This window comes from Onthophagus taurus, chromosome 7 (genome assembly GCF_036711975.1).
Source record: "Onthophagus taurus isolate NC chromosome 7, IU_Otau_3.0, whole genome shotgun sequence".
NCBI lineage: Eukaryota > Metazoa > Arthropoda > Insecta > Coleoptera > Scarabaeidae > Onthophagus > Onthophagus taurus.
Window position 1 is genome coordinate 31,359,403 of NC_091972.1, and position 17,464 is coordinate 31,376,866.

The window sequence follows — 17,464 nt, forward strand, 5'->3', positions numbered from 1 at the left end:
AAGACGGCTTTTAATGCCTTTTCATTTTCCTTTATTCTTTATAGTTTAATCTTGTTATTTACCTCTTTGGAATTAAATATTGTTTGGTATTGTTTGAATTCTTATAATTTTTATTACTTAGTTTTAGTTTTCAATTCGAATTTTCCTTTTCGTTCATAATTTCGTTCTATTGTATGTTGTCTTTGTATTCATGTTACGCGTGCGTCTTGTCAAAAACCTGTATATTTGTAAAAATACCTGTATCGTGTCAGTCAGTCGATTAAAAAGTCTTGAAAAGAGCATGAATTTCGTCGTTTTATTGAACACATCAAGTTATAAGTTCTGTGGAGTTTTGAGCTTGAAAAAAAAAGAGGATATTTTCGTTTAATTCGATAAGTATAAAACTTTCAATTTTTGAAGTATTCTAAACATTTGGTCCTTCTAGCCGGATTCTCGAATAAACGCGAAAATAAATTCGTGGAGGTGCGTGCAATTGTACCGGTTCAGTTTCAATAACAATTTCGATTTATTTTAAGAAAAATTTTTTCGGTGCGCAATTTCTTATTCTTTTTCGTTTTTTTTTTTCTTTTTTTTAACAAGACTTTACTTAAAATGGCTGAAACCCAATCAAAAACTGAATTGAATGCGCTTTTCGAGCAACAAAATGACTTTTACGGCTCTATTTCTCGCGTCGTGGAAAATACAAAAAAAATGGGTAAAAATAATTGGACATTAAATAATCTTCAAAGTCGTCTCGATCGACTGGAAGCAACTTGGAATGAATTTTTTAATCTTCATAAACGGTTAATTCAATATAAAGTCGAATATGCTGATACCGTGTATTTTTCGGACGATTTATTTTCGGCTTGTGAAGAGACATATATTGAATCTAGAGCATTTCTTCTTGATTCTATTCGGCCGTTTAAGGGATCTTCTTCAGCGGGATCGGTTCGCAGTGTTAGGTCCGTGCAATCAGCTGCACCACCAATCGTCGATCCCTCAATACAACAACCGGTTCCACTGATTGCTACGGCGACACCGTCGTTTTCGTGTTCAAGACAATTACCACAAATAAAATTGCCTACTTTCGACGGTAACTACAATAACTGGCCCCAATTTTATGACTTATTTTCCTCAATGATTTATTCAAACGCTGGAATTTCTAATGTTGAAAAATTTCATTATTTGAAAATGAGCCTTGTTAACGAACCATCACAATTATTAAAAAATTTGTTGGTAACTAATGACAACTTTCAACGTGCGTGGACATTGCTGATCGAACGATACGAAAATCGTCGAGTTATGGTGGATGCGCAATTGACCTTACTGTTGCCAGCACGTTCGATTAAATCTGAATCAGCTTCCGAATTGAGGAGACTTCTCGGAGAAGTTAAAGAGGCTTTAGGAGCATTAGAATCTTTGGGATGTCCTATAAAATCTTGGGATAATATTTTAGTATATTTGCTTGTACGTAAACTTGACACAGAGACGGCCAAGGATTGGGAAAATCCTTCAACCTTCGACGAATTGGAGGAATTTCTCGTTCACCGCATCTACACTCTTGAAGCTATTGAAAAGTTACCTGGAAATGGTAAAAAATTTTCCCAAACATTCCCTAAAAGTGTTAATTTCAAAGTACACAATGCTTCGGCTACCGGTTCGGGCTGTTCGCTATGCGGTGCTTCTCATTACATTTCGGCTTGTCATATATTATACAACAAGACGATCGAAAATACTCGATAATACGAGACGTATTGCCTGAAACACCACGAGACCGAAGGTCGAGTGGTGTTTTTTAAGGCAATACGTCGAGATTCGTGTATTTTCGATTGTCGTGTTGTATATGGCTAGACTATTTCATGAATAAAAAATTTACATATTTTTAGAATTTTAATATTTTTTTAATAAATTACATTGATTGTTATGGAAACATGCATGGATGTCTCGAAATTAATTAAATGTCAAACAAGCGATAATACAAAGGTTCGTATTACAGCGATAATACAAAGGTTCGTATTATCGTTCTCCATGGTTACGGCCAAATAACCGCTGAAATACTCGCAATTGACGGAAAACCGCGAATTCTTATTGGCTGTTAACGATATGAATGAAATAGTCATGATTATCTCTCGCGGAAACCAACACAACGACTTGACTTCGTAACTTCTAAAGGACTTTGCTTTAATTGTCTTGGACCACACATGTTCAAAAAATGTCGCGTTTCAAAACGATGTCGTTTCTGCAATAAACCTCATCATTCAACTCTTCATGAAGCTCCCCCAGAGACACGTATGCTTCATTCTAAAGATGCTGCGTCAAAATCAAATGTACCAACAAGTCAACCGTCAAGTCATTTCGTTCACTCTCATCATCATCACATTCCAGTGCTTCTCGCAACAGCATTGGTTAGAATCGTATCACCCCGTGGTGATTCGATTATCGTTCGTGCGTTGATCGATCAAGGTTCGGAGGTGTCTTTTATTGGTGAAACTCTAGTGCAACGGCTTCACCTGCAACGGCGTTCCGCGAGTATTCCGATCACCGGGATTGGATCAAAACGTACGTGCGTTTCTAATGGCGTCGTTTCGATGCAACTATTTTCGCGTCTAAATCCATTTATCTCTTTTGAAGAAGAAACATTAATTATACCGAAATTAACGTCTTATGTGCCTCAAAAGTGCACCGATCGGTTGCCGTCCGAGCTAAGCGACCTTCCCTTAGCTGACCCAGAATTTACTTCGGATAGAAAAATTGACTTGATACTCGGAGTGCGTTTTTATTCCAAAATAATACAAAGTGGAGTTAGAAAGAGTACCGATGGTCTTTTGATTGCTCAACAAACAGCTCTGGGCTGGGTACTTTCCGGCGCGTTGTCTAATCAACCTTCTTCTCATGTCGGTGCATACGGTTATCAGTGTTCTATCGATCTTGAGTTCCTTGATATCATGCAACGCTTTTGGAAACAGGAGGATGACACTCTTAATGTTTCGCGTCTTTCATCGGACGAACGCGAATGCGAAGAACATTTTAATCGAACTCATCAACGGGATTCTGACGGTCGATTTGTGGTTCGGTTGCCATTTCGAGAGTCACCAAATAAACTCGGAAACTCCTATTCGGTCGCTGTTGGATCTTTTCAAAGATTAGAATTAAGATTCGCGAGAAACGAACAGCTTCGTATAGAGTATGGCAATTTTATGCGTGAATATCTTTCACTGGGACACATGCGTCAAGTTCCAGTAACTTTAAGCTCTCCAAATTATTATTTGCCTCATAATGGAGTTGTTCGTGAGACAAGCTCCACTACGCGATTGCGGGTGGTTTTTAACGGGTCGCAGCTAACTTCGACGGGAGTCTCGCTTAATGACTGTCTTTATACAGGACCGAAACTACAAAGCGAATTGATAGATGTTTTGACGCGATGGAGACGACACCGAGTGGTTTTGCCTGCGATCTCGAAAAGATGTACCGGCAGATTAAAGTTCATAATGACGATTTACCATTTCAACGCATTGTTTGGCGTGAAGACGCTACTGAAGATCTTCAAAGCTTTGAACTTACCACCGTTTCATACGGGCTTTCTTGCGCGCCTTACTTAGCGATTCGTTGCATTCGTCAAATCGCGGACGAACATTCTTCTAGTCAACCTCTCGGCACAACGGTACTTTTGCGGGATACTTATGTTGACGATATCCTCTCTGGGGCAAATGACATTGATGACGTACAGGAAGTCATATTTCAACTAAATCAAGTATTGAAAGCGGGCGGTTTTAAAGCGCGTAAGTGGACTTCGAATCATTCCGAATCATTAACGAATCTATCTCCTGAACTGATCGCGAAGAGTAACACTCTAGATATTGATAACGATCACTCTCCCTGCGCTCTCGGGCTTCTTTGGGACAACGTCGACGATCAATTTTTGTTTCGTTTGAACGATTTTCGAGAATTTTCGGGTCAGGTTACAAAACGTTCCGTTCTTTCGTTTATTGCCCGACTATTTGATCCTCTAGGCTGGCTATCTCCGCTGATAGTTACAGCAAAAATCTTCATGCAGGATCTATGGATCCGAAAGCTTGATTGGGACGAGTCGTTACCAAATGACTTAGCTCTAAAATGGATTTCTTTTCTAAACGATATTCGCACTATTCCTGCAATTCGAGTACCACGGTGGCTTGGAATAGAACAAAACGTTACGTCCATTGAACTACACGGTTTCGCGGATGCTTCTAATGCTGCTTTTGGGGCGGTCGTTTACCTTCGTGCGTTTGGGGATTCGGATGTTCGAGTTTCGATTATCTCTTCTAAAACGAAAGTGGCACCGTTGAAAACCGTTACCATACCGCGGCTCGAATTGTGCGCGGCTGTGCTTCTTGTGCGGTTGGTGAGACGCGTGATCCGTGCTTTAGACTTACAAAGTGTCCCCGTTCATCTTTGGAGTGACTCCACAGTAGCACTTTCATGGATATGTAGTCATCCCGGCAGGTGGAAGGACTTCGTCCGCAACAGAATAATCGACCTGCCTCAAGCTAAATGGTCTTACGTTCCAAGTCAGGACAACCCTGCCGATCTTGCATCACGAGGAGTCCCCATTCGTCAACTCCAAGGCGAAACACTATGGTGGACAGGGCCTTCTTGGCTGTCTCTACCTTCATCATATTGGCCTTGCATTCGACCAACAATATCATCGGAGGCAGATCGCGAGCGACGACGTTCCATTCCAGTGACTCATACAGCATCTCCTGAGCACGGCTGGAACTTAAAGAATAAATATTCAACGTTGAATAAACTTCTTCGCATCACCGCCTGGTGTTTCAAATATTTTAAAAAATCTAAGTCTTGTTCTGTTGTAGGCATTCTTACTCCCGATGAAATTAACCATGCAATGATGTTTTGGGTCCATGAATGCCAGCAGCTTTATTTTCCTAATGAAATTCGAACTCTTCAGGACGGACAAACAATTCAGAGATCCAGTCCGTTGTACAAGCTTACTCCGTTTCTGGACGGTGAGGGATTCTTGCGGGTTACGGGCCGTCTTCGGTTTGCGTCACTGGACTGGGACGAGAAGCATCCCCTCATTTTGCCCAAGGAATCTAGGATAACTAGCTTGGTAATCGATAGTCATCGTAGAGGGACATTACATGGAGGTACGCAGCTGACTCTGTCTTCATTGAGACGTCGTTTCTGGATAGTCGGTGGCCGTGTTCCTGTTCGATCTTTCATTCAGCGCTGTATAATATGTGCCAGACATAGAGTAGAAGCGAGTCAACAACTTATGGGACAACTGCCTCCTTCAAGAGTCACGCCATCTAGACCGTTCACACATACCGGAGTTGACTACGCAGGGCCATTTCAGCTTCGAACATTTCGGGGTCGGAATGGTAAGATATATCAAGGATATCTGATACTTTTTGTATGTTTAGCAACATCAGCTATTCATCTCGAAATTTCAACGGACTATACAACTTCGGGATTCTTGGCGGCATACAAGCGTTTTTCTGGGCGTCGTGGTCTTTGTAGATGCCTATACAGCGATTGCGGTACCAATCTCATTGGCGCAGACCGAGAGCTGCGATCATTGTTTTCTGCCGCTTCCAAGGAGTGGAGACACATAGCCGGTGTTCTGGGTGATGACGGTACTCAGTGGCGATTCAATCCTCCTGCTGCCCCGCACTTTGGGGGAAAGTGGGAGGCTGGCGTTCGTTCTGTCAAGACGCATCTAAAGAAAATTGTTGGTTCGACGCTGCTCACCTACGAAGAGTTTTCTACCGTCCTCATACAGATCGAGGCAGTTCTGAACTCGAGACCTCTTTGCTCACTATCCGAAGATCCCAACAACTATGAAGCTTTGACTCCTGCTCATTTTCTGGTTGGATCAGCGCTAAATGTTGTTCCAGAGCCATCTCTAGCAGACGAAAATATGTCTTGACTTTCACGTTGGCAACTTCTTCGAAGAATGGTAGAAGATTTCTGGAAGCATTGGCAGAAATTCTATTTGCAGTCTCTTCAAAATTCAACAAAATGGTATGAACAACGAAATATTCCTTCGATTGGTAGCTTGGTGCTTGTCAAAGATGAAAGACTCCCCCCTGCAAAATGGATGATGGCGCGAGTTCAACAGTTGCATTCCGGTAGTGATGGCAATATTCGTGTGGCTACTATAAAAACAGGAACTACCACGCTTACTCGCCCTCTAGTAAAATTGTGTTTGCTTCCTTGTTAATTGTATTAATACGTTATTTTTATGTTAATTCTTTTCTATTTCAATCAGTTTAATTTCATTTTGTTTTTCTTTAGTTGAATTTATATGTTACTGTATTCAACACATTCATATAATTTGTAATTGTAATTCAAGTTTTCTATTTGCAAAATTCACTTATTCTTTTGATTTATTTGTTTCGATCGTTCCGCCTAAAATATTCAATGTTCTGTTGTTCATTATTCAAATTTCTTATTGCCAAAGTGTTTGGCAAGGCGGGCTGTTTGAATTCTTATAATTTTTATTACTTAGTTTTAGTTTTCAATTCGAATTTTCCTTTTCGTTCATAATTTCGTTCTATTGTATGTTGTCTTTGTATTCATGTTACGCGTGCGTCTTGTCAAAAACCTGTATATTTGTAAAAATACCTGTATCGTGTCAGTCAGTCGATTAAAAAGTCTTGAAAAGAGCGTGAATTTCGTCGTTTTATTGAACACATCAAGTTATAAGTTCTGTGGAGTTTTGAGCTTGAAAAAAAAGAGAAAAACGAGGATATTTTCGTTTAATTCGATAAGTATAAAACTTTCAATTTTTGAAGTATTCTAAACAGGTATATATTTTTTTTTTGCTTTGTTTGGATATAAAAATGATTTATAGATTTTGCGACTTTAATATGATTTAATTTTATTAAGTTTTATGTTTGGTATTTACGATGAATACATTCTTATATGTATATTCATTGTCATTAATTTTTGTTATTGTTATTTGTTTTTCTTTTTTTTGATTGTTCGAGGGGTTGATGAAAAACAATACGCCTGTTTGCAGGTACATTGACTCAACCCCTTTTGATGACCTCTATGTGTACTGTGTTTCATTTCATATATATGTATTTCATACTGTATTTCATCAATAAATATTCTTATTATTATTATTCAATTTGATCTATAAATAAGGTTTCAATGTTATATTCGAAAGGTCAAAGAATTATAATTATTATTTTAAGATAACAACGACCGTGAAAACATGAATGACTCTTATGTTTCTTTTTTTTTGATGTGGAAAGAAAGATTGCTTAAACGGAATTCCCCTTACAACAGTTGAAGGAGGAATGTACTTATCAGAAGATAAGTTTGTATGGGTCTGTAGGAGTCCCGATCGTAGATTAATACCCAAAATAAACACGGCGAAATATCAGGACGTAGTGATTCCCCTTTATCTCATATACAACAGATTATGCGCTAGTTTGGAGTATATAAAGCAACTCATTTCTTGTTACAAATCATAAAATCAAATCTCTTTACTCAACAGCTCCATAGAGTTGGTTTCTACGCAGTCAACGTATTCAACAAGAAATAACCTCATAAACAGTAAGTTTGTCTCTCACCTGAATAATACGTCAAATTTCCACTTATTTTTTCGCTTAACTTTTTTTTATTGCAGATGATGATCAAATCCTTCGCTTTATTCGCCTTAGTGGCTATTTCCGCAGCTTTCATTGTTCCTGAGGATCAATACCAGGAGTATATGATTGTAGGACACTACGAACCCGATGAACATGAACTTGTGGATCTCGATCAATATGTCAGACACAGAAGATCTTTTGCTCCAGGCGGTACACAAATCGGCGGCAGCACAGAAAGTCCGTATCCATGGAGTGTAGGAGGTAAAGTTGATAGAGTTGGACAAGATACCGTTGCCAAGATTAATGCTGGTCACAAAACTGATCAAACTCAAATTACTGGAACTTGGAATAAAGTTGTTAGGGGACCACACAAGTCTAAACCCAACTGGAGTGTTGGTGCTCATCACAGATGGTAAAACGTAGCTAATGTAGCTAACGAATTAGTAAAATGTTCATAATTGATTTAATTATTTAATTAAAAAAATAAATAATATAATATTCTATAAATTTGTATTTTTACCTGTTGTGTTAATATAACCGGACTGAAATATAACATCGTATTAGTTTCTGATCGTATGTAAAACAATTATTAACGATGTGTTGAACTCTTAAATTTAAATTTTACTTGAAATGAAACATCATAAGTGAGTTACAACTTCCAAACCACTTGAAATTAATATTTGAACATTTATTCCTTTCGATTTAAAGTGCTAATTCATACAAAAGAAAATAAATTTATTATATTAAGTGAGTATTTTATAAGGATGTGAATATCTCGAATTGGAGTGTTAAGTGTGTTAAATTGGATTTCGCCTAATATTAAAACAAATACCTTTCATTAATTTTTTTCATTTCATTCTAAAATTTATTCAAAAACCATATGTTAGTAATATACCATATGATGTGGGAGTCATAGTAAAGCAAATTCACAGCAAAAAAATTGCGTATTATTATTATTTAGGACATTTAGGAAAAATGAAATGACAGTTAAATTTATGGTACCGTGTACCGAGACTACCACCCTTACTAGGAGCCGCTCGTTTATTGCCGCTTGAGTAAAAGACCAACCGATCAGCTCAGTGGTGTGTATGATTTGTTCTCTTAACCTGGTGCATCGACTTTTATATCGATGACCTGGTGAGGCTTAAGATTAAAAGATGCGTTTGCCGTTTTTACGTAGACGAAATTTTTACCTAATTTGTAGAAAAGCACACCTGATCGGAGAACATTTCAAAGACTCGTGGATGGTCTTAGGAAAATAAAAGAGTGTTTCAAAAAGTGTTGACCTCTATTCATAGATATCCCCATATCATATCGAACTAAACCAAGAGTTACACGATGGTGACTTCTTCCATCGAGAAAATTTCTGGACTTTAGAACAAATGAATATAGGTTAATGAAAACTTCTTTGCGTTGGATTTCTTCGTGTGGGGCACGGCGAAAGAAATTGTTTATCAAACAGTACCAACAAACCGAGAAGATACGCAGCAACGTATCATTGCCGCTTTTGAAGAAATTAATCGATAGCACTTAGGAGATAATGTCCAAAGTTCATTTAGACACCGGTTAGAAATGTATATTAATGAAGAAGGACATCATTTCGAACATGTTATTTCAAATAAAAGAACTTTTTGTCATTAATATTGTTAATCAAAAATAAAACGCTTTGAAATGTTGTACTTCTTAATTAGATGGATACATTTCTTTACTCTACCGGTTTTGGTCCTGGTTAGACCATCTTCAGGAAACTTTCGAATTACGTCAAGATGTTTTTATTTTTAGGAATATACACTATTATTCATATGAAATTTCTATTCTTTAACAATTCGTTTTACTTTCCAGTTGTTTATTTTATTGGAAACTATGAAATATTTCGTATATAGTTAAGAACTCGTTCTATTATGTTATTTGGCTCGATTACATTTATGCTTACATAAATATATACTATATACGAAATATTTCATTCTCAATCAAGATGAGGAAAACAAATTCTATTTCAAGTAACCATCTTTAAGAAGTTTTCTCAGTGACTATTCTTTCAATGCTAGGATATAAACTGTGAAAAGATTTCTTTCCAGGTTGTATCGACTTTATTTAATGAGACATAATCAGCACTTTTAATATTCCTTCTATAATGTATTTTAGATAAGCCCTAAGATAATCCTACAATTCTATAGTGTTGGCAACAATATGATGGAAAACGCAAGCTTCGTGTCCATATAACTTTAACAGATCGTCAACTACATAAATTTGATCAGTATTTGAAAGGAATCGCGTGTCTGAGCCCACAATTCCGCTATGTTAGAAAACTTAATGTCATAACATTCCAACCACTTCTCGACATCAACATTGCCTGAATTTTAAGTTGGAGATTCAATGTTTCGAGCGATATGAATGTAACCTTTAATTATCTTATGGTGATCAATCTATACGTCCTTACAACCAGCTTGCAATATAGAGAAACGCTATACTCCTTGCTTTGTTTTTTCTTGTATTTGCTTCTACATTATTTTCATTAAGCCATCAACGAACCTAACCATTTTGGTATATCCATGTTTCATCCAGAAACACGAACAAACAGTCCATATATAAATTCAAACATTGTAGATATGTTTTAATAAATTTGATCTTTAATGATACCTGACTATTGTCAGATGGTATCTCTTGTAATTCTGTTGTTAGGAAAAACATAATAATTATATGATGATTATAAAATTTAAATACATGAAGATTCCTCTTGATTTTTTATTTATTCTGAGGAATCTTCATGTATTTAAATTTTATAATCATCAAAGAATATAAATCCTTTTTAATCATATAACTAATTCTAATTACATAATAATTATAGTTATTAATGCCACATGTTATTCCAGCTGTTATTCCGCATTTTGCGTCCTCCGTTAATCAATCTGTTAACTTTTTGACTACTGCTATGGAGTCTTCAAAGATAAAACTTGTATCTATATCACCTATGGCTTCCTCAAATGCTTCATCCCGAAGAGGATCTATTGAGAGTAAATTTTTGCACATGGGGTTAAATGACACGATGGGACTGACTTCTTTCATAATGTTTTGTTTATCGTTAAAGCGTATTCTAACCAGTTTTAATGACTATCAGGAGAATCCCCATATTGTACGTCGGTAGAACTTACAATAATTTTGGCAAAAACACATTTTTGAATCATATTCCTAATAAATATATATGGATCAATCGCGTGGTCGTTCAAACCTTCCAACCAAACTCCAATAAATTTCCAGTTGTCTCAATACAGCAGAAAATGTATATTTCACTGTGACAAACCTGCAAAACATTATGAACATTTAAAATCGGCCGCATATCTAGACGCACTATTAGTTATAGTTGCAATTTTAAATGCAAACGCAATCACACCGATCGCATGCATTACCATCGTCCGATTTAAATTCAATAATTCCATTTTCATTATCATTTAATAAACGTCGTCGTCGTCTACTTAATGAACGTAACAATATTTAGTGTTTAATATAACTAATTAAGTTAAATAGTATTATGTTAATATGTAAGTAAATAACAGTAATGTGATTCTAATCTTTACTGGTATCTTTACATAGGTACTTAATTGATATAATGTTTCATTTATAAACAGTGTTGCAAGTTAATCAGTAAAAATATAATAAAAATAAGACTATTAATCAAACAATGATTTATTTATTTACTATTATGCTTATGTTATAAATATCTAGTTTGTCTCTGAATAAAATTAGGCTATATCCCAAAGGTCAAAGAATTATAATTATTTTAAGATAACAGCCGTGATAGCCTTAAAGTTTACAATTAGTTTATCTATTTGGTTGATGACGTAAGTTAGATTGCTTAAACGGAATTCCCGTTACAATAATTAAAAGGGGCAATGTACTAATCAGAAGATTAGTTTGTATGGGTTTGTAGAATTCCCGATCGTAGATTAATCTCCAAAATAAACACGTCGAAATTACGGGACGTAGTGATTCCCCCTTATGTAATATACAACAGATTATGCGCTACTTTAGAGTATATAAACTAACTCATTTATTTGTTACAAATCATAAAATCAATTCTCTTGACTCAGCATCTCGATAGAGTTAGTTTCTACACAGTTAACGTGTGCCACGACATATAAACCTAATAAACAGTAAGTGCTTCTCTCACCGCAATAATACGTCAAGTTTTTACCTTCTTTGAGTTTAACGCTTTTTTTTTGTTACAGATGATGATTAAATGCATTGTTTTATTCGCCTTAGTGGCTATTTCCACAGCTTTCATTATTCCTGAGGATCAATACCAGGAGTATATTATTGTGGGACACTATGAACCCCATGAACTTGTGGATCTTGATCAACAAGCCAGACACAGAAGATCTTTTGCTCCAGGTGGTACACAAATCGGCGGTAGCACAGAAAGTCCGTATCCCTGGAGTGTAGGGGGTAACGTTGATAGAGTTGGACAAGATACCGTTGCCAAGATTAATGCTGGTCACAAAACCGATCAAACTCAAATTACTGGAACTTGGAGTAAAGTTGTTAGGGGCCCACACAAGTCTAAACCCAACTGGAGTATTGGTGCTCAGCACAGGTGGTAAAGCATATCTACATTTCGAAGATAAATGTCTTGATATTTATTATTTAAGAACTAATACACATTATTATATTTATCAATTATTTAAGACCCTAATTAATAAAATGTTCATAGTCGAAAAAATAAATAATTTCAAACTACTATTTTAGTAACTATTTCAATGTGAAAACTCTCTCCCATCATACTATCACCGTCTGCGTTAAAACTATAATTTTTGTTCAGTACGAATCGGCGAATACTTTGAATTTGTTATGTCTTGTATACATAACAGTCCAAGTCAAAATCATTATTTAGTGTTGTTGTTTAATGACGATAATTAAAAATTCCGTACTTAGATTGAAGAATTTCGATTTTCATCAATTGTCTCTAGTGTTGATCCCTTAAAATAATTTCGTATATCAATTCATCAATAACATTAATACACCTCAACTATAATAATATAAAGCACATTTTCTGATATTTGAAGAGATCTGAGAGACACATTTTAAACAAAACATTCAGATAAAATTTTAAGTTTGAGAATTTTCGTAAAGTAATTAACTAGGTAACATATTATTTTTTATCTCCGGCTGTTTTAAGACAACCATTAGAGATGAAGTAGTCTAATATTTCAATTGACAACAAATAAAGAACCCAAAAACATCAGTGAATCTTCCGATCAATTACGTTCCAAATAAACAAAATCCTATTACGGAGTTCATGAACTACATAATCGACGTCATTTTCTGATATCCGAATTTCCTTCAAGAATTGTAAGACAGTTTTTGGACGAAAATATTGAAAATCGTCTTGATTTATGCTTAGCGAATAGTCCGAAATCTACAATTTTTTATTAATTTCATAGATGCTATTTTTACAAAATTCTTCAAAACATATATGCACGATCATAATCATTATTTCAAACTATTTTTCAGAACGTTTCTCATACTCGTCAGTGATGAAACTAAAATACTTTATATTATATCTTGTATGGGTAGGAATAGAAAAAGAAAAAAATAGTATTATCACTCTCCGACTTCATTTTCAAAAATATAGGTAAAATAGCAAAACACCACTTTTTCGTAACGACATAATAGTTTAGGTGTCGAATATATCGCAAATATGATCAACATTTATTCTACATCTGTCTACCAAATGTGGCCCTATACCTGAACACATATCAAACCTTTAAATACTTGCTCTTTAAATATAGGTAAAAGAATAATCTATTATGTAAACCTTTAAAATCATGAAAAACCTTCGTTCATATCGGTCATATGACCAACGCGAGCATGTTGGCAACAAACGATTCTTTGGACCCAATTTTTCACTATTTTTTCACACCTATCGGACCCTGAAAATGACTTTGTATTAAAATTATACTTTACTCTAGCTTAGGGAACATAATAGGAAATTAAAAATAGAACACCAGTAGATTTAATGAATTTTATTTTTGAAAAAATGTGGCTTGTTACATTATTATATTAAAAAAGTTGAAATCCTGTGATTTGTAGAACGTAATATTATAATAACAATCTTTTACAGTATTTTCGAAAAACTTGTATTATAAACAAAAAAATGTATTAACAAAAAATCATTTTACAACTTCCACGTCTTCGATTTCCTCGTTAGTTGCTCTCAGGCAGAGGAAAAATTTATGGTCTACTAGAGGTATGTATCGCAATAGACTTTACATTATTAAAGTTTTTTTTGAAAATTTACTGGCCTCCCTCTCTTTTTAATGATAACTTCATCATAACCTTTAAGCCACTTATAAGAAAATAAAAAAGGACCCAACCGAGAACATAGTAAGGAAAATGAAAGAACTGGTAAAATCCACAGAAATCCCAGCAGATCCACAGAAAAGCTTATTCGTACAGGCTCCAGTACCACCAAGGATGTATGGATTACCCAAAATCTATAAACCAGACGTCCCACTACGCCCTATTGTCAGTGCCATAAATTCTCCTACCTACCAGCTAGCAAAACACCTTTCCAAAATTCTGTCTCCTTTTACAGGTAAAACAGAATCATAAGTCAGAGACTCCACACATTTTGTAGAATCAATTAGGAATATGAAGCTAGATCCTCAGGATAAGTTTCGACGTGGAATCTCTATTCACCAGAGTACCAGTCAAAGATGCCGGGTGTCCTTGGAAACCGAAGCTATGGCTCCCTTACACTTCGATCGACGAAAAGAGCAACTCCAGGAATTTCTAGACCACCTCAATTCACAGCACCCCATGTTAAAATTTACCATGGAAACAGAAACTGCAAAACAGTTGCCATTCCTGGATGTGTTAGTCACTACGAAGACAGATGGGGGCATGGAACTGGGAGTATATCGAAAGAAGACGCATACGAATAGGTACCTGCAGGCTTCATTCCACCACCACCCACAATAGAAGAGGTCCGTGATTCAAGCCTTATTCCAGCGAACAGAGAGGATATGCGATAAAGAGAACCTAAGAAAAGAAGAAAGATTCCTAGAAGATGTGCTGTAGAAGAACGGCTATACGATGAGAGATATTCGACGAGCCACCAAACCACGCAAACAGAAGAAACAGCAGCCGGTTTTATCTGCCTTCCTTATGTTTCAGGTGTGACGGAGCGAATTGCGAGGCCCGAAAGTTTCTAGGTCTAGTATTAGTTCTAGTTTTAGTTTAACTTCATCATAAGTTTCATTAAATGAGTATTTTATAAAGAATGATTTTGGAGCATCTACTTTAAAATGAAAAGAATAGACTCCAGAAAAGTCTAAATTTACACCATAGTCAGTGCGTGCATTTTTTGATACATATGTTAGATAACAAAGGTTCTAGATTCAAACCGGTTTGTTGCATAATTGTAACCACAAATGGATGTTTTTTATTACGTTCTTCTATAACTTTGTACCACGATGTCATATCACAGTTTAAATAGGTTGTCTCAAAATTGTCAATCCTACTGTAATGACTTTTTGTTTTTCGTGTTCACTCAACTGATTCGGTCGATTACTGTGCTTCTCTCTCTTGTCTTTACCTGCAGCTGGAGCTCCCTGATTTTTTTGCTGGCGAGTCTATTGATCCTGCCGTGAGAGGATTGAAAACTATGAACACTCATAAATTCGATTTTGCAAAGCCTTATGTGTTTCCCGCCAACAGTCACGAAATATTTAGCGATAAAGTGTCTGCTAGATTCTTGGTTAGTTTCTTTTTATGATAGGAACGTTTCTTAGGTGATAACTGAATACATCCACAGAGGTAACTGTTCTACAAGTCATAGGATCCTAGATCCCAGAATTCCTTCAACATTTTTTCATGACATCCTTGTAGGAAAGTCCTACATTTCTTTTTGCATGTACAAGGCAATCCCAATTCACGAGCTTTTATACACTTATTGGTCGATTCACTTGTATACTCTTATCTAAAATTACGCCTACTTTTTCTTTTCGTTCTCGTTTACATGTCCGTGTTTCTGTGCCTCCATTTAGATTTTGAAGCTGGTACGGGTGAAACTTCGCGGCTTCTGCGCACGTTGCCTGGATTGTTATTTCCTTCCAATAAACATATAGTAGATTCGTCCTGAAAATGTAATGCAATAACGTGAAAAACCTCTTGAACAGGTTAAAAAAATGCTAAAACATGACATGCCACAAAAAAATATTAAAAAAACACTTACCTATATATATGCTGAATCTGCATCGAGATCAGATGGTTCGTAGTCTTTATCTACTACACTATCATATTCTTCACTAATAGCATCGTTAATTTCACTGTCTTTGTCACCGACTTTGTCACCTGTTGCAAGCGCGCCGTCCATTTTGTTGGCTTGTCAAGTTGTAATCTGCAGAGTTTAACGCTGCAGTGTTAACGTAAGAACGAGATTTTAGGATAAGTGGAGTCGTCTGTACGATTAACTTTGTACAAATTTTTATGCGGTTGCCATACTATTGCATAATGAGAAAATAGCAAAATCTAATTTTTGCAGAAGGTGCAGTTTGTCACGTTCTAGCAATAAGCCCTTCAACTATTTGAACAGTTATTTATTTAATAGCTGTGTGGCATGTGGCACCATCCTATTGAAACTGTATATCACTGATGTCATAAGCAAATTAAGTGCAAATCACTGCAGTTGATTTCATAAGATATTACGTGTTCGGCAATGCAAACACAATTGTAAAACATTAATTTTTGGGTAACCAGGTAGGGAATTAGGTTTAACAGTTTGTTTATATTATTTCAGAATGTTTTTTCTTTATTTAATGTAACGATGATACAATTAAGTCCAAAATTTCTTGCAAACGAAATATCTGATAATTATCTCAGAAAATTTAAAATCTTCTACCATCTGTGTTGCACCTCAATGCTCCAATTGGGTTTAGCCCTATTAGGACCTCTAATAACTTTATTCCATGATCCGGTAATTTGAGTTTGATCGGTTCTGTGACCAGCATTAATTTTGGCAATGGTATCTTGCCCAACTTTATCAACATTACCACGTACACTCCACGGATAAGGATTTTCCGTGGTTTCGCCAATTTGAATACCACCTGGAGCAAACGATCTTCTGTGTCTGACGCGTTGATCAACACCTACAAGTTTATATTCTTCGGGTTCATGTTGCCCTACAACCAAATACTGTTGATATTGATCTTCAGGAATAACGAAAGCAGCAATAAATAACTTTAATTTTAACAGAATTATTTAACAGAAAGAGGTAGTTACTGTTAATAAAATTTATCTATGGAAATGTGATTGAAAATTGTGAGTTTATGATTCGTAACAATAAACGAGTTGAGTTTATATACTCCCAACTAGCCAACTTTGTTCCTTTTTTGGGAATTCATCGCGATGTGGGGTCCCACAGACCCGCACAATCTAATCTGCCGATTTCTTCTGGTGGTTGTAAGGGAATTCCATTTACACAATTTCTCTTTTAATCCCAAAAAATAACAAGAAACTATATAAATTAGATAATAATGTATTAATAAACCGATATTGATATTGTCAATAAACTCATTATAAATACGAAGACGACCATTGTTATTTTAAAATAATAATTATAATTGTTTAACCTTTCAGATATAATGTTGTGAGCTTGTTCAGTAACAAATTTAAAACTCTATTGTTTCTCACTTGGACACTTAATTTGTTTAAAAGCTATTATTATTATTGACGGGGACTGAAAGAGAAGAACAATGCGAGAATGAGATGGTGGTGAAATCAAAGCATAGAATAGAAAGTAAGTAAAATGAAACAAGCTTATCTGAAGTGGATAAACACCAAAGAGAGAGAAACGAAGCAAGGAGACTGGTGATACAACAGAGACATTG

The 17,464-nt window shown here is 35.8% G+C and overlaps 4 protein-coding genes across 4 annotated transcripts; 3 read left to right on the forward strand and 1 right to left on the reverse strand.

Moving 5' to 3' along the window:
• Window positions 1-591: 591 nt before the first annotated feature.
• Window positions 592-1,722, forward strand: LOC139430475 (uncharacterized). The gene has a single exon (XM_071197530.1). It carries the CDS (start codon window positions 592-594, stop codon window positions 1,720-1,722), a length of 1,131 nt encoding a protein of 376 aa, XP_071053631.1.
• A 458-nt stretch (window positions 1,723-2,180) lies between these two features.
• LOC139430476 (uncharacterized) lies at window positions 2,181-5,905 on the forward strand. The gene is made up of 3 exons (XM_071197531.1): window positions 2,181-3,292; window positions 3,361-5,357; window positions 5,400-5,905. Exons 1-3 carry the CDS (start codon window positions 2,181-2,183, stop codon window positions 5,903-5,905), a joined length of 3,615 nt encoding a protein of 1,204 aa, XP_071053632.1.
• A 1,536-nt stretch (window positions 5,906-7,441) lies between these two features.
• On the forward strand, window positions 7,442-12,312 carry LOC111416231 (acaloleptin A-like). The gene is made up of 4 exons (XM_071197532.1): window positions 7,442-7,542; window positions 7,616-7,989; window positions 8,539-8,575; window positions 11,804-12,312. The coding sequence occupies exons 2-4, from the start codon at window positions 7,616-7,618 to the stop codon at window positions 12,173-12,175; spliced, it is 783 nt and encodes a 260-aa protein (XP_071053633.1). The 5' UTR covers window positions 7,442-7,542; the 3' UTR covers window positions 12,176-12,312.
• Window positions 12,313-16,472: 4,160 nt separating this feature from the next.
• LOC111416230 (rhinocerosin-like) lies at window positions 16,473-17,172 on the reverse strand. The gene is made up of 2 exons (XM_023048197.2): window positions 17,161-17,172; window positions 16,473-16,814 (listed from the first exon to the last, which is right to left on the reverse strand). The coding sequence occupies exons 1-2, from the start codon at window positions 17,170-17,172 to the stop codon at window positions 16,473-16,475; spliced, it is 354 nt and encodes a 117-aa protein (XP_022903965.2).
• Window positions 17,173-17,464: the final 292 nt, after the last annotated feature.